This window comes from Cyanidioschyzon merolae, chromosome 11 (genome assembly GCF_000091205.1).
Source record: "Cyanidioschyzon merolae strain 10D DNA, chromosome 11, complete genome".
Taxonomy (NCBI): Eukaryota; Rhodophyta; class Bangiophyceae; order Cyanidiales; family Cyanidiaceae; genus Cyanidioschyzon; species Cyanidioschyzon merolae.
In genome coordinates, this window is record NC_010137.1 from 369,337 (window position 1) to 386,693 (window position 17,357).

Genomic DNA, 17,357 nt, shown 5'->3' on the forward strand with positions numbered 1-17,357 from the left:
GTCGTCCTGAACACATCTACGCCCGTAAAGCAGCGTCGATACCAGCACTCTATGTGTGCCGAGGTCGAGGGCGCACGAGTGCAGCATTTGCGCACCACGGCGTGTCCAGCGTCATAGGATACCACCGGCAGACGACGCGATGTATCAGTCATTTCTTTTTGCGGCTCATTGAACAAGCTGGAGAGTCCCCAGCGCACGCTCATGGAAGCCTGCACAAAGTCGTCCGCTTGGTCCATATGGACGTTCATAGATACGCTCAGTGAACGAGGCTCAGAACAAAGCATGCGGCTCTGCTGGGCACTTTCCTGAGCGTGTCAAAATTGGTCCGAGCGCCATCATTCCCTTTTGTTGGTATGCTTCGTCGCGTCCATGATGTCTAGCGTTCGATAACCATGCCCCGGAAAAGTTGGGGAGCTTCACTTGCTTTCCGTTCAGGTTTTTGGCTCCATCCTCTCAGCTTCCATGTGCAGAAACAGCTGCATTGTTCGCCAACCCATGATCTAGGCTCACCACGAAGTTTTGCTCTTCACATACTTGAGCATTGAACATGCATCTCGTCGCTCGATGCAGACCAAGGTTTCAAAATAAGACATGCAGATTGACATTCCGTCGGTCTCCATTGTTCCTGAAAATTTATTTTTATTTCTTTCCTGTACATTAGAAAGCTTGAGCGAGCTCAACGGATACATTACGCAAAGCTTTTCGAATGCCTCCGGGTTGCTCGCGGTGACCAGCTTCTTCTTCACCTTCTCCGGTCCGTTGTGTGATGCAGTAGACGTGGTAACCATACATTATATCTATTTCCTATCATTCGGATTCAGATGAAGTGGGTAGACGGCGACACTGAATCTCGCCTCTTCTATTTATTTATTTACTATTTCTCATGTATCTTTTAGGCAGCTTTTCCGTACCGAGGCCGCCCACTGCGCGAATTGAAGGTTCCCGTTCCCTCCTGCGCACGAGCACAAGAGCAGAAGAGCGAAAGCTCACTTCAGGGATGGTGGAGGTAGTAGAGGATGATTCGTCGATGAAAGCTGTCATAGATGCGAAGACTCATCCATCGATACGTGAGCGTCGACAGGGCATTTCGCAACAGCGAAGAAGCCTCCCACAGGATTCATCCAGGGAGAATAGACTGGGATGAAGAGCAGCTCTATGCAAATTTCACTTGGTTATTCGTTAACCGCTTTTGAGTGATGGAGAGCGACATTATCCAAGAGCATGACAGAGGAGTGTGGGAAGAACAAGCCACGAAATGTGCTTCGACACCGAATGGAGGGTAGAACGATCCTGTCCGTTTGACGATTTGTAGGCGACCCCACATCAGCGTCGCATCTTAAATGGATATTGTCGGAATGTTCCATTTTCTGTTCAAAAGAACCGGTACTTTATCCAGCTTCGGGTACCCGTGTACAGGTCCAATCTTTCTCCCGAATCAAGTTTCATCGAATGAGACGAATATCCGTCCCTATTGTAAGAAGAGATCGCGTTTTCGTGCAAAATCGATCGTTTGTTTTTCTTTTGCGAGCGACGCTTCCGTACAAAAGCGAGCTATCTTATTTTTCCATCAGTATCTCTTCATAAGCGTTCGTAGCGTCGGTGCGGAAAAGTTCAAATTCTGTGGCGTTGTTGGCAGTATTTCTTGGAGAACCTATTGAGTGGAATGGATTGAATAACAGATGATGGTGTAGATGGAATTTCGTTAGTCCTGGTATGGACGCGCCCTATTCAGGATGAGGACTGCGAGAAGGAAAGCTCATCCACATACTGACTAACTGTAAAATGCCTGGTACCTATTAGGCCGTGTTCCGTAAGCTAGCAATAATATCATAACGTCTGTAAGCGAGTGTTCTCCAGCCTACTGGATAGATTCCAGTTTTCGAATACCTTCGAGAGAAACAAACAAAACATTCATTGCATGTTGCTCCATGTGTTTGAGAATTCACTGCACTGGGTACAGCGCAGATTGCGTTGTATGAGGAGCTCAGGAAACACAGTCGTATTCGAATTATGACTCGGAAACCGGCGTCTACCCCAGACCGGAAACGCCTTTCGCACGTGATCGAGACAGAGCTCCAAGCCAGTGCGCGTTCACTGGAAAGCCTGCTCCTCTTCCGCTTCCTTCGCTCCATGGAATCGTGCTCCCGTCAGCGCGAATACGCGTCCATCACGAGACTGTTACTCGCGACCCGGGTACCTAAAACGGCAACGTTTTGCACAACGGCCAGAAGGTTTTACGTCCAATACAAAACATGTACTGTTGCGGACCCGCAAGCTCCATCGCTGCTCTTTCGTTCATACTAGATTATCGGCACAGAGAAACCGCGGCAACCGGCATCCAAGCAATCTCCAAAACAATCGCGGACCATGATCGTCTGCGGAGTGTGTCTAGAATCACATTCCTTTTGTGCAAGCCGGACTGCTTCGGTCATGATTTGTCAGTTGATCAATCGAATGATCTATCTGCTGTTTATCCTACTCGTTGCCCGTTTTGCAACGCTAATTGCACACTCACGTGACCAGAGCGGGAAAGCGGAACCAAATACCACTCCCATGACCCCAGAAGGCGACGCAAACGCTCGAACGCAATGCAACATACACAACTCTGCAACTTGTGAGACATACTCTACAGCGTCGCCTGCAGGAGTTGAAGAATACTCGATGTAGAGTGTAAAGGGTGCAGTTTGGTTCAAACCTGTTGACTGCACGCGCAAGGCAAATATCCCAGAGGCGATGGAGCGCAGTTTGCAGCTTCTTGGACGGTTTGCACTGCACAGAACGTGCAGTGTCCGCCAAGCAGGTTCAACAACGAAAACAAGCAACACCGCGAACTACTGACGAACGCTGCTGAAGCAAGCAAGTGTCGCCAAAGCAGTCAGACTCAAGCGTCCATGGCAGCCGGCTGGTCACTACGCGTGAAGCCGTTCTGCGCCAACTCCGCTGCAAGCTTTGCAGCAAAGTCCTCGTCCTGATCGATCATTTCCCAGTCATCTTGCCATTCGAGTTCATCCTCTTCAACAGCAGCTAGATCTGGTTCCCAGTTGTGAAGTTCAAACTCATCAAAGTCGTCATCTTCTTCAAAAAAGTCCAAATCGTCCTCGAGTCGATCCGCCCTCTTTTGCTCGCCTTCCACCGCAGCAGGAGACCGCTTTCCCTGTTCTCCCCCTTGTCTCGCGCTCTGTGCGGCTTGCCCGTTGGTGTGGGTATTGTTCGGTTCCTCAGGCATGAGGTTCTTTGGTTCACTAGTCACGACAGCAGTCGTAGCTACGTACTGGTGCAGCGCGCACAACAATGGTCGCGCCATGCTTACAGCGATACGCACTCCAGCTCTTGAACGTGTTTCACCGCTTCGACTCGTGTGATGCTCAGTGTTCGGCTCGTGTCCGTGATGGTGCAACAGCTAGACAACAAGGAGCAAGAAAATAACGCACGAGTGATTGTCCTGTGCTGAAACTGAGAAGTCTATGGCTTCGGAAGCAATGCGCATGAGCGGCTTTGGAAACTGTTTTTCGGAGCGCAAGCACCTGGGGCCAGGTTGACTAGCAATGCAAGCGCCAGGGTTACATACCGTTGCTTGAACTGTATTGAGCTAGGGATGAAAAGGTAAACTGTGCTCTCGTCCTCTAGTTCTGGAGACCGTTTAGCAGGGAGCGCGGCAGGCCAGGTGGCAAGCGCCGCTCCTCACATCCGTACAGCGAGTCAGTTTGTTTTAGTGAACCTGCTTCGCTCCGCTCGGAAAGCTGCTCAGAGCGAACGAGCCTTGTACTGGATTACACTGGAATATTTGCGTTTTCTCCTTGTTCCAAGGAGGTTCACAAGGCTACCACGCGAATAACTCGGATACCGTGAACCTGCACTGACTGGTTTCACTCTTGATGAGCCACGGATACCGAGGTTACGCCGGACTGAACACCCTCTTGGAGTACGAGAGAGATACTTGGAAAGCATCTGAGCGGACGTTTGACTGAGCCTGCTACCGGTACACCACAGATGTCCATGACTGTGGGCCCGGAACAAGCGCGTATCCCGTGAACGAAAGCGTCATCGTAGCGCCTCGGCACGACGATGAACTCCGATCAACATGGATACCCACATTGTGCTGAATCCGAGCCGACAATCTCTATAAACCCGGCACTTGGAAAGTGTTCGAGGATGCCATTCAATATAAACTTTTGGAATACGCTTGCTACCGATCGTCATGAACTAGATATTGCATGTCGTGTCGTATACGGCGGTACGCGAAGGACTGTTTGCTGGGGCAGCTCTCTAAATGAGACCAATGCTCGGTATCTTTAAACATTACGCGAATTTCTCTTGTGCATCATTCCCCAGGAAAGCCAGCAACATAGACGGGGACAGCGTACTCCTCGCAGCAGCGCGCTCCCTGCGAGACTGTTCATGCTGCCGCCACCCCGCTGGTGTCGCTACAGCTTCCTGTGTGTAGCCATGCTGTACGAACATATCTGCTCTGTCTACCATTCAGCGTGTGCATCATACGTGCAACAGTTTTTCTCATTGGTCCTGGGCAACGACGCAAGCAAAAGCAAAGCGTACTGCCTTCATGCATTAAGCGCGATACTCTGAGCCTCGTCGTTACGCAAGTACTAGCGTCGCGCAGGGACGCTCACGGTTTGACCCTCGCCACTGCCTTCGCGGACGCTGAGCGAATCGTCAGTTCGGAAGTGCTCGTCTGCTTGTTCGCGAGCTTGAGCGTTGCACACAAGTCACCGGCTTCGATGCCTGAGCCAGTGGACGATGCGCTCCGCAGGCGACTGCTACAGCCCGAAAGCCTGCGCGTTGAAGGTCTCTCGAGAACGCAGGACGCCCAACTGAGTGACTCGCTGAACGATGATGAAGAGATAGCAGTGCGCTTTACCGGGCAATCGGGCTCACCCCAGGCTCAGAGTGGAAATCTGAACCGAGCGTCTGCCCCTTTCTTAGGATACTTTGCTGAGGTGTCCTCAGCGACACCACGGCAGGCACAGCATGTGCAGTGGAAAGCAGCACGTCGTCGACTTGTTTGCATTTTGTTGGTTCTGGTCCCCGTTATCGTCATGATCGGCATCGTTGCAAGCCTCCGTCAATACATAACCGAGCACGGTACGGAGAGTCTCGTTCGAAAGCGCCTATCGCACTGGGGTATTGCCGCAACTGTACCTCTTTATAGCGAGAAGCGCTGGCGACGTGTATGGAATGCAACGCTCACTTACACAGGACAGCGAGGCTTCTTTGGCGTCTACATCGGAAGCGGTGCCTCCAACAGTACCCTGAACAAAGTATGGCTTGAAGTACCGATCTCCGAACTCGAGCAGCCGTTCGTCATCGATAGTCTGATTACCCGCGGCGATGCTGAGGCATTCATGCTTCATGCTCCCTCTAACCGTGCACAAGAGAACTGGTTTGCCTTGCGTTTAGGGAAACCACGTCCATCATGGGCAGTTGATCTGTATCGACCCCAGCTCGGGGTGCGCATTCAGCATAACGACTCTGAGCTGGCTGCGTCCTATGCGGCAGGCACATGGACCGGATGGAGCAAGATCCTGCGGATCGTGGCGGTGACGTACCAGGATGCGCTGTCCGTGAACAAAACAGCGTCGTTTGAAAATGTAACAGACGAAACGAAAAACCTTCGCTTGATCCTGGACGTCACTCCCTGGGTCAGTGACGGATTCGCGGTGCTCTCGGAAGATGCACCCGCAAAGCTCACCGCGCAGACGAGCTCGCCCGCGAAAGCGCCCTGGTCTTATCGGGTCATTGCAGCGAAAGCGTATCCAGGTAATGTCGAGATCCGAGTGGAGGCTATGTTTCCACAGAAAGAGGCTGCCAGCGGCTGGAACCCTTCGGGTGTCTCTGCAGCAGAGATCTCCTTCCAGCTGGTGCGGCTCCCATCGGATTCGCTTCCACTCAGACTCGCAGACGAGCGAATCGGCTACTTTACGACGTCGTTTCTGTTGTTGGATCACGACGAGGGAATCCACGAACGCATCGATGTCATCAATCGTCGACGCTTACCCACCGTATTCTATATCGATCCGACAGTTCCGAGTCGCTGGAGACTTTGTCTCAAACGTGGCGTGGAGAACTGGAACCTCGCCTTTGCTCAGGCCGGTTGGAATAAATCTGCGGCTAGGGTAGAGCCAGCGATTCGAGCCGTCCTCCCCGAGGACAGCGACTGGCCCTCGGACTACGATATCGGTGATATTCGTTTCAGCACCATCAGCTGGTCGCCTTCACTTAACAGTGTCTTCGCGCTAGGACCGAGCAATATCGATCCACGTACTGGGGAAATTCTCAACTCGAATATTATCTTTACGCACGGATGGATTCGCAGTCTGATGCGACAATACACAAATCTGGTCGCTGCGCAGCAGCGCTTGACTGCACCGAACGACAGCAGTCGTCTCAGTGGACAACGTCGGAGTAGCGAAGCCTATCCCATGGCGAGCGTCTCCACCGTGCGCGAGTCGCCAGCGCTGCGTCGTGTTCAGCTCGTGGATGCTGCGCGCCTGGATACAGCAGCGTTTGCGATACTCGAGGTTATGGCACTGGTGTCGGATGTCGGCGATGTACCCGAGAGATTCATCTGCGATGCGCTCATCGATACCACGATGCATGAGGTTGGTCATGCACTCGGCTTGCGGCATAACTTTAGGGCGAGCGCGAACGTACGCTGGCAGGATCTGAGCGATCCCGAGTACGTTGAACGCAACGGGATCAGCTCATCGGTGATGGATTACCTTCCGATTTTGATTTTTGCCGATAGTCAGAAGCAAACGCGCTATTTTCAGCACGTTATTGGAGCATACGATATCTTGGCTATTCGATATGGATATGGAGGGAGCGAGCGCCCCACGCAGCTGTTGGAGCAGTTGCATTCCAGCAGTCTGTCACTGCGCCAAGCAGTCGACGAAGCATTGACGGAGCACCGTGTGGAGCTCGCACCGCTTGCCGAGCAGGCCGTGGAGGCAGGTCTCCATTTTGGTACCGACGAAGATGACCCCAGTCCGAATGGTGTGGATGTCTATGTTTCGCAGTGGGATCTCTCCGACGATCCGCTCGCGTATCATGAAAACGTTCGACTGGTTGTTGGGCGAGCGCTGTCGAGTCTGCGCGCCCTTGTGCATGAGCGCGACCTTTCATGGAGCGATTACTCTGAACTTGTCCGGTACGCGCTCTTCTTTGGGAGTCGCAGTGCGCTCTATGCAACCAAGTTTCTCGGGAGCATTGAGCTACGTCGGGGTCACCCCGCGGATATTGCCCCAGGCAGAGCAGCTCGCACCGTCCAGGTGCCGCGCAAACCCGTCGATACGGAGACGATGCAGCGGGCACTTGGACTCTTGCGGCGCCTGCTGTCGCCACTGGACCACGAGGCGATCCTGGGTGGTGGCTACCCAACGTGGGCTCTGGACCTTGTCGAGCCTGCTGGCAAGTGTGACGGTGTGGTTACTCACTGTCTGGGTACGAGACCGGTTTCGGCTCTGACGCTGCTGCAGCAGACGCGAAGTCAGGTACTCAGTTTGGCCCTGCATCCACAACGACTCGTCTGGTTGCAAGAGAACGCTTTATGGGGGACAGCGTCTACGCTTCCACTGCATACATATCTGGAGTTATTGACGAACATGTTTTTCGATCCGAAGAATGTAGAAACGAGTCCAGAAAAATTCCCTCTGGTGCGGGACGCCCAAGTGGACTATGTGCTTGCGCTCCGAACCTCGTTTCTGAATATGAGCACGACGTCAAAGGGCCAAGGTGCAGTCTCCGCTGTTGCGTATGAGCTTCGTCGAATTCACTGTTTGGTGCGTAGAATGCTAGAGGCACCGGCGCCTGCTGCAGAAAACACCTCCAGCGACACGATGCATCGAGCGCACCTTCTCGGTCTCAGCGCACTTCTCGGTGACAAGTTTCCGCCGCTGGACTCACCCAGTCTGTACGGGATGCTCACTGTACCGTGTCCGACTAGTTGAGGTCGCGTTCGCGGGTGCATACGAGAACATCCTGAAGTTGATGTCCGGGTGGAGTGTTCGCGATACCGTCGATGTCATAGATGTTATCGGGTTTGTGTCGACGCCAAGCAAGTCCTGGACTTGTCAGCGTTACACGGTTTTAGGGGACGGGTGAAACAGTGGGCGCGGCACTGGTACTCTAGTTGCACAACTTGTTTGGATCCGGGGAACGTGTCGCAAGAGGTTCACGTTGTGGGTGGTATCCTTCTGAACTCTAGCGATTGCCCGCCTGTGTGTACATCAAAAGTGCAGTACAGCAGCCTTGAGTGCCGGGGTCTCGAAGGGTCCGTCTACTCGTCAGCGCTTGCGTCTGTTCCACTGAAGCGGTCTGCTCTAGTTGATACAGCAGTCGCGTCAAGGCTCGTTCCCTCTAGCTCTGGTAGACCGCTGCTGTCTGCATAAGTATTTCGCTGGTGCCATGTGTCGCGTTTCGCAGTCTTCCTCTCCGACTCTACTGACATGCACCTGTCGGCGGTGAGGCAGCGTCTTCTCAGCACCCGTTTGAATGGCTCCATATCAGATAAGCATACTGATTCCAGAGTGTTTTCCTCTACGATCACCAATGGACTTGTTCGGAGAAACCCTCATGGCGAATCTCGTCTTGGTACAATGCGCGCCGTACTTGCCACCGCTGTGACCTCCTAATAATCCGTGACGTTGAAGAAACACCCTAATGCGACCTCTCGGCGTCCTGAAGGTGTCTTCCAGTAGCTCGTGTGATGATTAGCGTCGCAGCGAATGCTCGAATGTCGAGTAGGCGCTGCGTTTTGACGTCACGTGGATGCCTCGTACCTTCACTAGCTCAAGCAGTGCAGACCGGTGAGCCGCTGGTGTGTTCGCTACCTTCTGGATGCCAAAGACTAGGTTGCTGCGACAGTGAACTTCAAAGATGATGGTGAAAGCGACACGTTCAGGGGATCGTTGTCGCATTTGTGTGCGAGAGGAATCATTCGCAGCAGCTTTACAGCGAATCCGCTGGCAAGGAGACTGCACCCGTATATAGAAACGATTGGAACAGATTCGACGCACAGACTCGCGAAACTGGAATTTAAAAAGCAGGATATTTTACTCTTGCTCTGATAAGACTGTAAATGGAACGGAATCCGCCGTCTACAGCAACGTGCGTAGCAACACAAGCTACCCATTATCACGTAGTTAGAAGATAAGCGGGATACGCTATTCTTGCACTGCTACGACCGTAAATGGAACGGAATCCGCCGTCTACAGCAACGTGCGTAGCAACACAAAAGCTACCCAGTGTCACGTAGTCACCAGATAAGCGGGATACGCTATTCTTGCACTGCTACGAGTGTAAATGGAACGGAATCCGCCGTCTACAGCAACGTACGTAGCAACACCAGCAACCCAGTATCATGGAGATAACAGCAACCATGCAAACGTACGCAACGGATCCCCCGAAACGCTTACATGAGTGCCAGGGTTGCGAGGCGTGGTTTTCCCAAACATTCATACGCGCAGCGGCCGGACACATGTACATCCAGCGCTCATCTGTGCAACTCGGGAACGCACACACATATCAACGACGTCACGACTGCAGAACAAAAGCGGTACTGTCCGTGAACCAAAGGCAGCATCGGTCTCTGCGCCCGACGGATTCCTTGCCTGGTGGCGATGCCTGCTCCCATCATGCGTTGGTCCATTTCGGCTCGCGCTTGTCCAAGAAGGCCGTCATGCCCTCCTTCTGGTCCTGGGTTGCAAACGTCGACTGGAAGAGTGCGCGCTCATACAGGACTCCGCTCCTCAGTGGCATTTCATAAGCGGCATTGACCGCAGCTTTCGCCATTTGTACGATCGGCTGCGACAACGAGGCAATTTTTGTGGCGGTATCCAAGGCCGCCGTCAGGAGCTTGTCCTCGGGGTGCACAGCGGCAACGAGCCCCCAGGCTTCCGCCTCGCGCGATGATATACGTCTCCCTGAGAGAATCATCTCCATCGCTCTGGCCTTTCCTATAGCTCGCACAAGTCGTTGCGTGCCGCCCCAGCCAGGGATTGTGCCGATCTGCACTTCGGGAAGACCGAACTGAGCATCCTCCGCAGCATACACGATATCGCAAGCGAGTGCAAGTTCGCAGCCCCCGCCCAACGCATACCCGCGCACCGCCGCAATGGTCGGTGAGCGCAGCGCGAAGAACAAGTCCATGAAGGAACCCGCGTCACGTCGGCGCGCTTGAGAAAAGCTCCTATTCGCCATCTCCTTGATATCCGCTCCGGCAGCGAAGGCCCGGTCAGTTCCCGTTAACACAATAGCGCCTATGGTTGAGTCACGATCGTACCGTTGAAGTGCGTCCAACAGCTCTGCCGTCGTCTCATCATTGAGCGCGTTCAAAGCCGCTGGTCGATGAATCGCCACAAGGCCAACGTTACCCCGAACCTCTACCTGCAAGTTGCTGTAGTCACCGGGAGCGGCGGAGAAGCACCGGCACTGACGTGAAGCTCTCGCCGTACAACCCCCCACGACTGGACTGCTTGACAGCAGCAGCAGCCGCTGCAATAACAACCTGCTCTTGCCTGTGACGAAAGAGCGCATAGACCAAGGCTCCCAGCGCTGCACCCAGGTTCCTAGTGCACACCGTTCCACCAGACGTCGTGCACAGGGCTAGTCGCGTACCCTGCGCACTCGGGAGCGGAAGCCTCGGAACGGAATGGTATGGAGTAGGCTGGAATGGGCTCGGCATTCCGCTGGATCGCGTTATCGATGCGACACCTCGACACAATCCGCTCTGCCTCGAGTACCGCAAGGAGACACAGTTGCGTTGGCATAACACGGGTATAGCGTCTTTTGGGGACGCTCAGGCGATGGACAGCTCCGAGGCACCAGTAGAGGGCGTTGAACTGGGTTTTCTGGAGTCGTCGCTGGGTAGGAGTTTGGAGTGTGGCGCTAGATGAACGCTGGCACATTCGCTGACGAGCTAAGCGCTCTGGAGCTGGTCTACGGAAGCGAGTCGGTGGAGTTCTCCGCAGAAACGAGGACGTTGCGGGTGCACTTGCCGAGCAGCTCGAGTCCTTTTGGGTTAACGCTTACTTGTCACGTGCCAGATGGATATCCTGAAAAGGTTTCTCTCTCCTGTTCTGACTTGCGTCTAACAGCAGACTGGCTCCCAGCACCCAAACTGGAGTCGATGTTGCGATCCGTGTGCGCAGACCTTGACCTTCATGGTAGTCGTAGAGCAGATGCACTTGAACAGCAAGCTGGGGTCATCTGTTCGATAGCCTCTGTGCTCTATGAATCGCGTCAAAGCGTGCTTCACGATGAGCAGTTGCAGTGTACTCAGCACTGGGACACCAGCACCCAGGGCGTCGTTTCGGATCCGGGGTATACGGAAAGCGCACCACTTGACAGGCCACAGTCGGAGTCGCCGGAGCGGAACAAGCCTGAAAACAGGCAGAAAAGGACATCAAGCAACGTCCCAGCGTCCGAGTTGGTCACTGGAATAACCGCTTCCATACCTGATTCGCAGCGTGCAACCGCCTGTGAGCAGGACGTTACATCTCCGGGCCCGAGCGAGGTCGTACGACTTGTGTCGTCGGAACCAATCACGGAACGCAAGTCGACATTTCAGGGCCACGCCGCTCGGATCATGTCGAGCTCCGCTGCAGTGCTGTGTCTACAATCGCTGCGACAGCACCGCAAAGGCCGACAAGCAACGCACCTGAGCTGGGCATTTCGGATCATGGGCGACGACCAGCACATTCACGAAGACTACTGCGACGATGGTGAGCAGCGAGCCGGCCGGGTCGTTTTGGAGCTGTTGCGGAGTATGAACCAGCATAATATCTTTATCTGCGTCTGTCGCTGGTTTGGCGGGGTTTTGCTCCACGAGCGGCGCTTCCACTGCATTCAGTTGGCAGCGAAACGAGCAGCGTTGGCGTTGCTAGAAACAGAGAGAGCAGCACCATCTCTAGTAGCGAGCCGGCAGTGATTCAGAAAGCTGAGCACTGCTGCACAGCGTGGATGAGGAAATCCTCGTGTACCTGGATGCTTAGTATCGAGCTCCAGAGGCGCAATGAATCCAACGAGTGCGATGGATTCTGCCCCTAGCGGCTGCTGTCTGGGCTTCGCCTGGGTAGAACTGCGAGCAACTGGCAGCCTACAGGTGTACTTGGATGCATGCGAAGAACCCGTTGAAAGGTTTACTCGCTGCTCGGCACGCCGAGGATCAAGCACGGTCGACAAATAGAAGGATCATTTCACGCATCGTACCGCAACCCGAACAAGCGTTGCCACCCTCGACTAGTCCGGATCACAGAAGGAAGCACTCCAAGATGTCAACGTCGGGCCGCGTCAACAAGGTCCACATCGAGCGGGACCATACCTTCAGGTGTCTGCAGTCTCTCCCAGTAATCAACGCGGTGCCCGCAGCTGCTCCACATACAGGTCTATAAAGTTGCGCGCACCACTGCATAAGACGTATTGCCTCGACGAGTTGATGGATGCGATCCAAACAGGGCCCGCTTTCGGGGCGATAACCTCGCGCTGAACGCGGTTCAGGGCAAGATGCACTGTATGCTGGCCGAAGACGCAACCTCCAAGCGTCAGTGAAGGGATCGCTAGCGAACGGCCCCCGTGCGTCAGGGCCTCGGCGTCGTCCGTACGATCCTTGGTATGAACGGGGTATGCGTCCGTCGAATCCCGCTGTTTCGCAAGGGGAAACACAGTGCAGCGGCGCCCTAGCCAAGCGAATATCGCGCTGTCGGCGCTAACCGCTACAGATTACCGCCGCGGTTTCAGCGGCAGAAAGAAAACGGCCAGTTCCATCACAGAAGCTCCCAAGCGCTCACGCACACATCTGCAGGTTGCATGAGAAACTTGTCCTGCTTGTTCATGTGTTGCTCATCGAGTGACCGATCCTCGTTTCTACTCACCTGAGCCACAGATGGCGCCGGTTCACTTCCAAGGAACGAGGTTTCAGGATTCAAAGTTTCTCGATTCGAAAATGAATACTTGCTGATCGCGTTGGAAGCTAATGTCGCTTAAGAAGAACAAGGGATCAAGCACCGGGCGTACCCGCAGCCCAGGGCAAAAGAATTCCGGCGGCCAGCACTCTGCGAGTCGTAGCCGGAATCCGTCCTCTACTCGAAGCTGGTGTATGATCAAGACCCTAAGAGAGCACCTCGACTTGCTCCAAAACGACCAACGCCACTGGGCGGATCGTAGGCCGCAGACGGCTAAGCGGTCTGCAACACGTCGCTGCTCTCTGTGCAGAGGCACCTGGGCTATGTTGCGGCGTTCCAGAACCCTTTCAACATTCTAAGACCCGGTGACGGCGTTTGATACGCTGATAAGAAACCACTTTGCACGGTTTTAATCACAGTCCTACACAGAATCTTATGCAAATCTAGGTGGATCTAGGCTACAAGTTCGCCATGGGACGTGTTCGGTACAGTAGCCGAGCAGCAGTGCAGCGCCCGTATCGCTCCATGATCATTATCGCTTGGCTGCGTTGCGAAGCGCTGGGCGGGTTTGCTAGACCCTCGAGTGCCCGGATTTCCACGGGTTTCCACCATCGCTTGGAATCTTATATTCATAACTGCGCTAACTCGATGAATACTAAGGCGAGGAAGGTTCAAGGGAACCGTCATCCAAGGAACACTGGTGAATTCGTCTTCTCAGGAGGGCGTGGCGTTGACGAGCGTTTCTGTAGACGCGCGTTTGCCGAGCCTTGTGCCACAGAGGTGGTTCCAAGCTCACCTAGTATGCTCGCTTGGACGGCGTCGCCTTCGCCTTTTCGCCGATGCACGTTGAATGCTGCTTCCATATCGCCTCGGAGAAGCGCTTTCGCGAGGTGCCCGCTCAGACCCCTCGGTCGAAAGGCGTTGCGAGCGCGCTTGCACGCGAGCTTAGAGCCACCGCGAGACACTGCAGCCACCAGTTCCCATGAATTCACACATCACGTGACTGAGAAGGCCAAAGATTGGAGCGGCTCTGGAACTTGGCTGCAAAGCTACATCGAGCAGGGTCCGCTGGCGGCGGCGATTCCCCCGCAGTATGCGCCAAGTCGCTCGCTCTCGCGCTGGCAGGCATGGGGCTCGTACCTATTTAAAGAACTCGGCTTGGACGGGACCCTTGAGCGCGATCAAAATCGCATTTTTCGTTTCTATTTACCTGTTTTTGCCTGGTCCCTACATGTTGTCAACCGACTGCAACGAGACGAGAGACGGAAGCAGCACGGCGTCATTATCGGACTGCAATGCCCTCAAGGAGGCGGAAAGACCACACTGACAGCTGCACTCCAGAAATTATTCGATCTCGAGCAACGTCGGTGTGTATCTCTCAGCATCGATGATTTTTATCTAACTCGTCGCGAGCAGGAGGCACTAGCCAGAGCGTTTCCCGAGAATCCGCTGCTGGGCTCAAGAGGCAACCCGGGGACGCACGATATCTCGCTTGCGCTGCAGGTTTTGAACGAGGTGGTAGCTGCACCGTATCCAGGGGAACATGCAGAGGTTGCGGTGCCGCGTTACGACAAGTCCGCCTTTCAAGGACTGGGCGATCGTGCTCCGCCAGAGCAGTGGCCCCTTGTGAGCCGGCCTGTTGATGTCGTCTTCCTGGAGGGCTGGTGCCTCGGATTCCGACCGCTGGCGCTACACGAGCGACCTGCTACAATGGACCCGATTACCTTGCGTCATTTGATGCAAGTCGATCGATTCCTCGCGGAAGACTTTAGTCGGCTCTACCCGCTCTTGGATGCATTTATTGTCATTGCATTGGATGGTCCGAAATTAAGTGAATCCTTACGGATTGTGTACCAGTGGCGCCTCGAGGCTGAACAGCAGATGCGGGCTGCAGGGCGACCAGCCATGACCGATGAGCAGGTCTACGCGTTTGTCGATAAGTTTATGCCAGCGTACAAGGCGTATTTAGGTGATTTGTATGGCGGCCCGCCTCTTACTGGAAACTTGTCGCGGGAATTGCGCGTTGGTATCGATGAAACCCGCTCGCCAACTCGACTGAACCCGCACTCGGAGCTCGTTCCTTGAGGCACGACGTATAGAGTGCTCCAAGCTGCAGATGAGCGCCTGTGCGTAGCGCAAGTCCATGCGCTCTGAAGTACAGCCAATGACGATTGCTTCGCGGAGTCGAAGACTGCTTTGCATGCAGACTGCCGAGGTGTCAGCAGGGATGCAGAGGCACAACTCGAGTCATCCAGAGAATCTTCACAATGGTATGTGATGGATCTCAGTGCGGGTGCTTTGCTCGTGGGTCCGGGGACTCGCGTTGCGATTCGAATCCGGGTGTTTCCTGTGACCATAGCCTTCTAGGCTTGAATAGCTTTCACAATTTGTTGCTAGTGCATAGCGGCTATGGAATACGTGCGCATTCGCGGACGCTCTAAACAGGATATCTTGGGGGCTGTTTTGCCTGTGAGCTTGAAATCCGTGATCGCCTGTTCCACGAGAGAAACACAGACGACGGAGTTCTCTTCCAAAGGTGTATGAATGTCCACACTGGCTGTTGCCACAACAGGCACGGTCTTGGCAGCTCGTGCTACAGCCTCTGCTTCCTACAGCATCTTCGCTTCAGTCACGAGTTCGATTTGCGTGGATAACATGCCTCATCGCTATGCGCGGCGTCAAGCTGGACGGGAAATTCTGCTGCCTCCACGACTAGGCGTGGAAACTGCGATCCTGAATCTGGTCAAATCAGTGCTAAAAAAAGGTTAGTAATCTGGTCCAAGGAACTGAAGCAGGTCGCGGGGACGCCACCGTTTTGATGAGCGTACGCTGGCGACCAGTTGCAAGCGACTGGCAGGTCCAGGCACTACAGCTGGCCGCTGCTCGAAGAATACGCCCATCGACCGGGGCGCGTCTCACGACACTGAGACAGTTGCTGGTAGCGACATAACCGGTTCCGTCTCGAATGGCCAACATAGGGAGCACACTGCCAGAGTAAGCCCCATTGTGTTCACGAGTCGCCGTCCATGAAGGACGGTCGCTCTCGCTCGTTCCATTGCTGATTCAGTGCAGGCTGCCGCTGCCAAACATGGGGCGCAAGCACCCCAACGCGGCAGCAGGTTCCAGCGCTGCACCATCGACAAGCGACGTTCACTGTCGCGCAGCACTCCCGCTCTTATTGGGGTTCTGTGGTTGCAGTCCCGCGAGCAGAAGTGTGCGCGACCTGAAACGCCCAGCTTTGCTTACCACCGACACTCTCTGACCTACTGTCCGGGGACTTTCACCCAGAGCCAAACGGCTGGCATCGAATCAGGGCGCACCTGTTCGCACCGAGCCTGGTTTAGGGGCTAATCCAGGACCCTCCCGTAAACCGTACGTAGCGCTCTGATAACGAGGAACGCTTAGCAGAGTCTTCCCCGAGTTGATCCGTTGCGTCCGGAGCAATTCCAGTTTACTTACGTTCTGTTGGGCGCGAAAAAAGCAACATTAGCTTATTGAGTGTGTGCTGGCGTCGGTAGCCAATGTTCTCGTGGTGAATACGTCCACGGACAAGGCGACTGCCACGGGCTGGTTGCGGATCCGCGTAGACTTTCCTTTGGGAAAAGGATCGTTTAAACGACACAGAGGTCCTTCACCCAAAAAAAAGCCCCGCTCGGCAGATCGCACAACATGCCGCAGCGTTTCTTCTAATTCCGTCAACTAACCACGTCCGAAGCCTCATTGGTGAATACGAGTCAGCTCGAACAAGACGGCACCGAGTTGTCGGAGCCGCGCCGAGGCGCGTCAAGACGGCGGCGTCACAAAGATTACAGATTGAAACTAAACCATATGATATAAATAGAGTCAATATATCCATTCCCACATAACCGCTTTGCTGCGCTGAGCATCCTATAGAGTCCGAGGAGAATGCTCTGGTGTCGTCGACACCGCAGTGGGCGAGGCCAGAGCGCTGCCTCCGGAACTATCGAGCATGCTTGGAGATAACATCCGCACGAGGCCGTCCTGAACGGTGATGCTTTGAGCTCGAGTTTGTCATGGTGTGGTGAAACGCCCCTGAACGAGTGCGACGTCCACAGACGCCCGCCGCACGCACAGGGTACAGACGGTATCGAGAAGGCGCCCTCACTCCGTACCGCAACTGCCCCAGTGCACCCAATAAAGTCGCAACACACGTAGCCTACGTTCGTTATCCAGAAACTGAGTCGATCCATCTTACAGCGACGCCCGTGTGTGTCGCGGGTCTGCAGCTTCTGCGTCACGGAAGCGTCTCTAGTGATGCAGGGGTCGCCTTAGCTGGCTGTCGGCAGTCGAGATGAGTTCAAGACTGCACCCGGTGCATCGTAGGCAGGGTCCAGCAGCGCGCACCCACGCTACGTCCCATTAATACAGTTTTATCTATCTCTATGCTGATTTACTGTTCGCTCGTGGCGAATCGCCCAA

General features: G+C 54.5%; 5 protein-coding genes and 1 non-coding gene across 6 annotated transcripts; 3 read left to right on the top strand and 3 right to left on the bottom strand.

The window, feature by feature from the left end:
* Nucleotides 1-2,881: 2,881 nt before the first annotated feature.
* On the bottom strand, nt 2,882-3,226 carry CYME_CMK137C (hypothetical protein; the record flags this gene model as incomplete). The annotated part of the gene is made up of 1 exon (XM_005536494.1): nt 2,882-3,226. One exon carries the CDS (start codon nt 3,224-3,226, stop codon nt 2,882-2,884), a length of 345 nt encoding a protein of 114 aa, XP_005536551.1.
* A 1,510-nt stretch (nt 3,227-4,736) lies between these two features.
* On the top strand, nt 4,737-7,964 carry CYME_CMK138C (hypothetical protein, conserved; the record flags this gene model as incomplete). The annotated part of the gene is made up of 1 exon (XM_005536495.1): nt 4,737-7,964. The coding sequence occupies one exon, from the start codon at nt 4,737-4,739 to the stop codon at nt 7,962-7,964; it is 3,228 nt and encodes a 1,075-aa protein (XP_005536552.1).
* A 1,684-nt stretch (nt 7,965-9,648) lies between these two features.
* Nucleotides 9,649-10,551, bottom strand: CYME_CMK139C (enoyl-CoA hydratase, mitochondrial precursor; the record flags this gene model as incomplete). The annotated part of the gene is made up of 1 exon (XM_005536496.1): nt 9,649-10,551. One exon carries the CDS (start codon nt 10,549-10,551, stop codon nt 9,649-9,651), a length of 903 nt encoding a protein of 300 aa, XP_005536553.1.
* Nucleotides 10,552-10,906: 355 nt separating this feature from the next.
* Nucleotides 10,907-11,944, top strand: CYME_CMK140C (hypothetical protein, conserved; the record flags this gene model as incomplete). The annotated part of the gene is made up of 1 exon (XM_005536497.1): nt 10,907-11,944. The coding sequence occupies one exon, from the start codon at nt 10,907-10,909 to the stop codon at nt 11,942-11,944; it is 1,038 nt and encodes a 345-aa protein (XP_005536554.1).
* A 1,621-nt stretch (nt 11,945-13,565) lies between these two features.
* On the top strand, nt 13,566-15,002 carry CYME_CMK141C (glycerate kinase; the record flags this gene model as incomplete). Its single annotated transcript, XM_005536498.1, has 1 exon — nt 13,566-15,002. The coding sequence occupies one exon, from the start codon at nt 13,566-13,568 to the stop codon at nt 15,000-15,002; it is 1,437 nt and encodes a 478-aa protein (XP_005536555.1).
* CYME_CMK142T lies at nt 14,273-17,212 on the bottom strand. The gene has a single exon (XR_002461381.1). It is a non-coding gene; the product is annotated as a hypothetical transcript (transcript).
* Between the last annotated feature and the right edge of the window lie 145 nt (nt 17,213-17,357).